The 8,338-nt window shown below is 46.6% G+C and overlaps 1 protein-coding gene across 1 annotated transcript; it reads left to right on the forward strand.

The window, feature by feature from the left end:
• Positions 1-588: 588 nt before the first annotated feature.
• LOC104460342 (solute carrier family 22 member 4-like) lies at positions 589-7,953 on the forward strand (the record flags this gene model as incomplete). Its single annotated transcript, XM_010075708.1, has 6 exons — positions 589-740; positions 2,710-2,810; positions 3,815-4,029; positions 4,570-4,752; positions 6,776-6,911; positions 7,878-7,953. Coding segments are annotated over 6 exons (863 nt in total), but the record flags the coding sequence as incomplete, so codon positions are not given.
• Positions 7,954-8,338: the final 385 nt, after the last annotated feature.

Genomic DNA, 8,338 nt, shown 5'->3' on the forward strand with positions numbered 1-8,338 from the left:
GCATCTGTTTAGAACAAAGGATGTAGCTCAGGAGAGGTGAGAGGTTCTGTCCTGTGTTTGGTGGCAATTCACTCAACACGTGCTGGGATTAGAAAATGCCATCAGCTCTGCAAGGGGACACTGCCGCTGTCCTCTGGTGGGGAGAGCTGCCTCAGAGCTGGGGTAGGACTCGGGTTTGTATCTGAGCTTCCTGTGACACAGAGCCTTTCAACACACCCTGTGCGTATTTAAAGCATTTCCACATTGTTGCACTTTCCTAAGAATATTTTTGCTCAACACTGGCTAAGCTACCCCCATCTTTGATGCCTACCTGGTGACATCTGTGTCTTTTTTTTTCTGGTGGACGCCAATTATTCCTTAAAAACCAGCTGGCCAGGACAAGGGCCCAAGCATGCGTCTGCTTCAGCACCAGAATAAACACATCCCATCTATTTGAATTCTCCCAGTGGGACAAATCCATGAATTTCATTGCCCACATGCTTCTGTGCTGACTGCATTCTGCTGCGAGCAACCTGTGAGACGAGAGCGTAACTCATAAAAACGATGCATGTGTTTTTAATAACTTTTTATTTTTGGGAAAACACTGAGTCATTTATTCTGAAACTTCCTGCAGGATCATTCCTGAATCCCCTCGATGGCTCATCTCCCAGGGAAGATATAAGGAGGCAGAAGTTATTATCCGAAAGGCTGCAAAACTAAATGGCGTTCCAGTCCCCGCCATGCTTTTCAACACTGCAGAGGTATGTTGCCTATGTCCTGGTACTTTACCTCGCCGGCAGTTTCCCCCTTTGGCCAGCTGACTTGTTGGGCAATGCCAGCAGGGAGATGATGGTTTGCACCAGCAGCTCTTAGGGGCTGGCAGCGACTGTTGGGCTGAGGTAAGTGCTGGTTCCACAGGAGAAGCCAGAGAGGGGTTTTTATTTGCTTTTTGCAGTAAAATCTCTTCCTCAGCAGTAGCTGTGGTTTTCAGAGCAAGGGAGACCCACATTGCTCCATCCTTGGGGCATCGAGGAGACCCGAGGAAGCTGCGTTTGTCCCCATGACAGCAGTTTGCCATATTAGCAGTTTGCTGTTCAGGGGACCCTAAATCAGCCCCCATTGTGGGGGGCTGCCTGGAGCCCCCAGGGAGTCCCCAGGCTGCACAAACCAGCCAAAGCACCCGAGTGCTCCAAGGGCACTTGAAAAGTGCAACATTGAAGAACATTAAGCTCTTCAGGCCTTTTTTTTATTCTCGTATTTCGTGTTTATTGGTCAAAAGGAGAAAGCCTAGCACAAACCCAGCCCCAGCAAGCCGGGGAGCAGCGCAGCGGCAGCAGGACGGCCGGTCCTCGTGGCTCTGCCCTTGCGGGGGCTCCTGCCGCAGAGGTACAGATGTTTTTCACGTGCAAAGAAACCAGCAACGCTTCCAGCCTTGTGTCGGCAGTGACCCCGTGTCTGTACACCAGATCTTACCTTCCTGCATTACACCAGCACCTGCGTTTCATATCTTCCAGTAAAGCCAAAAGCAAAGCATCGCGTGCTCTTCGCAGTGTCTGCGGGAGGGCGATGCTCCATGCCACACCTCCTGCGCGCAGAAACCATCTCTTGAACATCACGCTGGCGTTTTGGCTGGGCTGCTGAAGATCTCTTTTCCAAGTGTATGTTCTCGTGAGAATTCAAGTGCGTGTTCTAGCTACAGGAAGCTCACCCTGGAAAAACCATGGACAAGCACTTTCTGTACTTCACAGAGTTCAGTTGTCTTTCATACTGGGCATGACTTTTTCAGGCTCCAGCACATGAGTTTGCTTTTCATCACCCCTGTGTGTTTTTGAGACCAAGCAGCAGCTCAGCTGTCCTTTATTTCATGGGAATCTCGTGTGCCAAAGTGTCTGTCCCCTAAAGCCTGAGGATGATGTTTGCATGCTAAGTCCTCTGTTGGAAGTATTTTTCAAACGTTGCTGAAAGATATTCCTCGGAAACCATCCTCTCCTCCTAGGAAAGGAAATCTTGGGGGTGAGCCCCCAGGGAGGGCCAGGGGGGGTTCAATCTCTGGGTTGGGGGGAAGTCTGGCCACAAGCACTGGCTTTGCCCCGGCGAGGGCTCTCTACAGGCAGAAGGACATCCTCATGCCGCCCAGAAGATTCCTGCTTCGAGCCTCAAACCAGACCCTCCGTCTCCGATCCGGGGTGGTGGATGCTCCCATGGCGCGTCCTGGCCACGACACCGAGCTCTGGCATCCGTCCCCCTCCCCAGCAGGGTGCTGGCAGGCAGGCGGCAGAACTGGGCGATTTTATGAGTCTATTGCACATCATTTGTGAAGGTTGAAGAGAAGAGATTTGAGTGGACAGTGCACAGAAAAATGCCTTTGGTGATGAGGTTGCTCCTGGAAGTGCTGTGTTAGATCCTTAAGGAAACGTTAATGCATCTTTCTTGTCCCTGATACTCTTCAATGACGCTGATACTCTTTTTGAATTCATCAGCATGCTGCGGTGGTCTCAGTGCTGCTTCTGTTTAACAAAAAAACTGGAAACTCCCAGGAGTGCAGCTGGGTGCAGAGACAAGCCTTACCCAAGGACCACCCTCCCCAGTGCAGACGTGGCCCTGGGGCTAACTGGTTATCTCCCGGTAGAGTCGTACCTTCACAACTGCCCAGCCCTGTGGGTGTGCAGAGGTTGTTTTGCTCGTAGGTGTGTGGGAATTTTTTTGGTTTTGTTTTCCTTTTTCCTTCAGATGCAGGATTCGAAGCCTCAGCAGCAGCAGAAGGCTATCCTTCTGGACCTATTTCGAACCCGAAACATTGCAACTATTACTATTATGTCATTACTTTTGTGGTAAGGAAATGTGTATTCGTAAAGTACCCAGGCCCTAGAACAGTTTCTGATAGATAATAAGCCTCAGCCTCGGAGCCCATCTCCACACAGTCCTTGGCCAGTACGTGGTCCTTGCACCCACACTGCGTCAATACAGGAGATTTTGGAGAGAGTAGCCTCAATGCAGATGTAAAATAGTTAGGAAACTGTATGCAACAACTTGTGTTTTTTAAATTCTGTTGCGCTTTTTTTTAGTTAAAAAAAGTTAAATTAATTTTAATTATTTTTTAGGTTTTTTTAAGAAGCTCCCATCTCTATAATCTCTATGTGAAATGGCCTTCTTGAAGCAAAGGCAGCAGCTCAGTAACATAACAAGGACCAGACCCATGGCCAGCGTTTTGTTCTGTTTCTGTGCCCATCCCAGTGAGATCCTGGTCCCTGCTGGGCATCCACGAGGACTGAGGACCCAGTAATAGCACACAGACAAACCAGGACCCTTTTCTGTACCTATTTCCCCCAGCAGAAAGGTGCTGGCTGGCACACTTGGCGTGCTGTAGTAAGGCACTTTTGAGATTTGAATCCTGACCATCCATCTCTCTGGTGAAGATTAAATCAGATGTCACGGAACCACTGAGGGTGGGAGATCCCATCACTGGAGCTGTCTCCCAGTAGGACCGTAGCTGGCATGGGAAGCTCTCGGGAGTCGTGTCATTGTGCCGTTAATGAGCCCGCTGCAGCGCAGAGCCTTTGTGAGCGACTTCCACAGAGCCTGTGGCTTGGTGTAGTGTGTGCAGGGAGGACAGAGAAGTGGCAGGTCTCTTCACGCCGCTGTGGATGCAGTCGCTGGAAGGGATGGCAGACTTAACAATATGGGGTTGGCACGGAGATTTTTATTTTTTTTTAAGCCACAATGCCTGTGGCGATGCTTTGAGACATCCTATTTTTGTAACAACCTCTGAGGCAACACTGGAGGTGCTCAGAGACGGGCGTTTCTGGAATAATTTGGTTTTTCTTGCTTTTCTCAGGTTTTTCACATCAGTTGGTTACTTTGGCCTGTCCCTCAGCACTCCAAACTGGCACGGCAATGCCTACGTCAACTGTTTCCTCGCGGCCGTTATTGAAGTTCCAGCTTACGTGATCGCCTGGCTTCTCCTCCGCTCCCTCCCTCGCCGCTACTCCGTGTCGGGCGTGTTGTTTTTGGGGGGGGGTGTTGTCCTCCTCATTCAGTTCGTTCCTGCAGGTACAGGATGCCATACAGGATTTAACTATATAAAATGTTAGAAATATTTAACAGCACTATCTAATACTTCTGAAAAATTACTGGAAACCATGACCAAATTGGGAATTTGAGGTCAAGTTTCTGTTGACCACTTGAGCCATGATTATTTTTTTTTTCATCAGTATGTGCTGAGTCACACACGGCCCTCATTTATTGTGTCAAATTACTGAGCTTTTTATAGTCCAGGGGAACCAGCTCGTAAAATGAGAGCCAAGAGTGTACTGTGATTTTATCTGTTTAGAGGCTAAAAGAACCCGTGAGTCTTCCAGATTTTACTGTGTGCAAATCTCTGCGGGTCTTATGCTCAGTGGGAAGTTTGGAGCCATCTAGGGATGGAGCTAATATATTGTATAATAAAAAAATAAAATCAAATAAAAAGACAGCAACCAAACCCACAACCGCTAGGGAAAAAAAATTATATGATCTTTGAGATGTAGAAGAATACGAATAAGAAGCACAGAGTGTTGTTTATTCACCTTGATTTTATTTTTTCTCCTCCAGATTATAACGTCCTGTCTATTGGCCTGGTGATGCTCGGAAAATTTGGCATCACAGCGGCGTTTTCAATGCTTTACGTCTACAATGTGGAGCTGTACCCGACGCTTGTCCGGAACATGGCAGTCGGAGCCACATCCACGGCTTCCAGGCTGGGCAGCATCATTGCTCCTTACTTCGTTTACCTGGGTGAGACCTCTTGCCTTTCTTGCCTTGAGCTACACGACTGCCCAGAAAAGTGATCGGAGCTTCTGCAGTGCAGTCCCAGCTTTATGTCCCTTCGTTTCTTGTCTTTTAGTAGAAAACATGCAGATTAAGCAGCACAGGAGTGTGTTTAGCTGTGACCTTCATGAAGTTATTTTTTTGAGTTCCTAAACCAGGCACCTCAGGACTCATTTTGCTTTTCTTTATTGTTCATGCCTTGGTCTGTGAGCAAAATTACGGATTCCCACATGGGAGGTTTTTTGACACTCATTACCATCACATCCTGAGTGCTGCACAAATATTAATTCATAAATCTTTTTTTTTTTTCTTTTAACGTACACAGAAGTGATCCTCATGTTGCAGCCAGGAAAGGGGGGCAGAGATTAGGGGATTAAGAGTGGAAATATCTGAATACCAGCTTTCCAGTCCAGTGCTCCATCTCCTTTCACTCGCATGTGATTTATTTCCTTCTGCCATCGCTGGACCCGAGACAGCTCTCCCCTGTGCCAAACGAGTTTTGATTCCAGCTGAGACCTTTGATTAAAAAATGAGCATGGAGCGTTGCTGGGGTACTGCCATGGGTTAATGCTGGTGCCAGGAAAGGGGAGAGGGCACTGCCAGGGCAGCTCACCTCTGCACTCCAGCGTGATTGCAACACACAGCGCCAAGAATGGTGAAAATACATTGTCTTTATTTTGTATTTGTACAATGCAAATTAAAAAGTAAAAAAGCAAAAGTAAAAAAAATTTTTTAAAAGTTTTAAAAAGTAAAATAAAAAGAAAAAAAAAGTTAAAAAAAATGTTTAAAAAAGGAGTAAAAAAAGCAAAGTCAAAGGGACAGCATGGCTGTGATGCTCCTTAGGGTCTCCACCCTCCGTTGCAGCACTAGTAACAGTAATTGAGAGATGTAGACACGATAAAGTTTTTACTGTTGTTTTGGGTTGTTTTTTTTTTCTCACAGGTTTCCATAGGCTCAGCCTTTAAAACAATCTTGTTCTAGTCATCAGAATAGTTTCCTAAACTTTAGGAAGTTTTAGGAGAAACTCCTCAGCTGCTGCTATTTGCTCCAGCTAAATTGGGACCTTGCAGTTCATCCAGCACATGAACACAGAAGAGATCAAATCCCAAACTCTGGCTCTCTGTGAAATACCCAGGGGGCTTCACTTTAATCCCAGTTTATTCCATATGTTATAAAGCACACTGCTCCATCCCAAACAAAAAATAAAGCTGTCAAGCCCAGTTTAGTACTTTCTCTCCCTTAAACCCTTTAAGTCCCAGCTAATCCCTGCACTGAAGGTCCTTTTCACTGCGGTGCTATTGTGACCTGCTCTCGCATCCTGCCCGAACACTTGTGCGCTTGCTTCAGGCTGCTGGCAGGGGCCGCTGCCTTCTAGTCCAAAATCAGATTCCGAGCAGACCAAGGTCAAAGCCTCCTGTGTGCCATGGAGGCCTGACGCTTCCTCACCTTGAAATAAGGAGGGTATTTAAGGATTCCCCAGTTAGTGGCCCATTAATCCGAAATTAGCTGTTCAGCTGCCTTCAGTCTCTTCCCTTCTTTCGCACAAGCCCAGGTGGCTGATGTGTGCTTGGTGGCTTCTGAGCACCACTGTTCCCTCCCATGGAATTATTTAAGGGAGGATCTGGTTCCCGATGACAGCGTAGTACTGGTGGCTCCAGCAGTGGCCCCAGCAGAGCTGTCACCTCGCAAAGATCTTGGCTATCCCAGCTGAAAATGTACAAAAATCCCTACTAGCTGCTACAGAAACACAGGGGATGGCATGAAGCTGCTGGTGGCGGTGGGGACCATCTCAGAGCACACTTCGTAGATTTACAATTGAAAAATCCCTTTGTTTGCTAGAAGATACCAGATGTAACAAAATTAATTGTTTCAATTAAATGTTTCAAATTAATTCTGCTTAACCTTAATGTCTGGAATATAAATTTTACACATGGGTTTGTTGATTGTGGAGATATAAAATGACGTCCTGTGACATCCTGTATTCTGCCAGGTGCCTATGACAGGTTCCTGCCATACATCCTGATGGGAAGCCTGACCGTGCTGATCGGGATCCTCACTCTGTTTCTCCCTGAGAGCTACGGCAACCCCCTGCCCGAGAGCTTTGAGCAGATGCTGACGGTGAAATGGTAAGGGGGCTTTCCTTCATCCTACGCTTCCCAAGAGCTCAGGACCTCCTTCTGCCCAGTCCCTTTTCACCATCACTAAACACGTTTCATCAGATCCACCACAAAACATCAAAGCTTTCAAAGTGCCCTTTAGATTTTTTTATTTTTAGCTGTTAATTTGACAGACACTGACATTACGCAGTTTCTCCAGAATTTCTGAACCTGAGCACTGATGTGCTTGGAAGTGGGCGCTCGCAAATCAGAGCTGACCTTCACGACACCTTGAGGCTGTTGCTTCATCTCTCCCAACACTTTCCTTCCTTTTCTAAAATTCAGTCTCCTCATTTAAACTATTAATATAGTAGGAGGATTTGCATTACAAAACACTTTACACTTTCAGTGTAAGTTCATTAAGTATTATTCCAAATTAAACATAGAAATTATCTTTAATTTGGGAGGCCAGAGACATGCCAGGACAGCTTTTCTCCTGGTTTGTGTAGCTATAAGCAGTGACAGTTCTCTTGTCCCAGCACCGTTGTTCTTCAGGGTACCCTGAGCAAACATCTCTGCTGCAATCTGTGCCTGTGCATCACACTGCTGGTGCAGTGGAGACAGGCAATGCTTGAGAGTTACCGTTGTGGGAGGAGAACTCTTGGGAGTGGCAGATATAAAATTAATTATCCAAAGTGTAGCTGCATCGCTACCATCCAGCTTCCTGAGATTTTGTACTGGAGCAGAATTTGCCCTTGTAAGCCATAATAGTTTGAAAAAGCTGGAATTGCCTGTATCAAATTCCTGGTCGGTAGGAGAAGCTGTCATTATGCTTCCAGAATAAGAATTCTTATTATTACAGAGCACTTGCTTTTTCCTAATGTTTATATTAGTAGCGTAACATCGTTATTTTAGCAGTGCTAATTAGGAGGGAGATGTGTCTGACGACACCGTGTAAAATGTTCTCCAGCTTCTCAGCCTTTGACTTGCTTTCAGCTTCAGAAACGGGCAACAAACCGCTGGCATTAGGAATTCAAAGAAGAGTCCTAAGATGCTGATAACACCCTTGTGAAGAAGGATGCACGCTCTTGCAGGGGCTGAAAGAAGAACGAGATCTTCTCAAAATGCATTTTCTGCCAGAGGAAAACAAAACCAAAACCCAACAGTCAGTGTGACTGCACCGTAGTTATCAGCTCCTGTGCTACTGTACCCAACTACATAGTTTACTGAACAGCTGCTGTCTACTCCCGTAGGATTCCTAGTCTGTAATTCGGTGTCCCAATACCTGGGGTTTGTCAGCAGGTACAGTCCCTGCTGAGAAACGGGGGCTGTGTGTGCTGAACGTGATTGATTCGAGCAGTCAGCAAGAAATGAGCCTTAGGAATGACAGAGCGATGACTCCGCTCTGTCAGGTTCTCAATGAAAGCTGCTTAAAGGAAAAAAAAAAAAAAAAAAAA

The sequence above is a fragment of the Pterocles gutturalis genome, unplaced genomic scaffold, assembly GCF_000699245.1.
Source record: "Pterocles gutturalis isolate BGI_N339 unplaced genomic scaffold, ASM69924v1 scaffold46557, whole genome shotgun sequence".
Lineage (NCBI taxonomy): Eukaryota > Metazoa > Chordata > Aves > Pterocliformes > Pteroclidae > Pterocles > Pterocles gutturalis.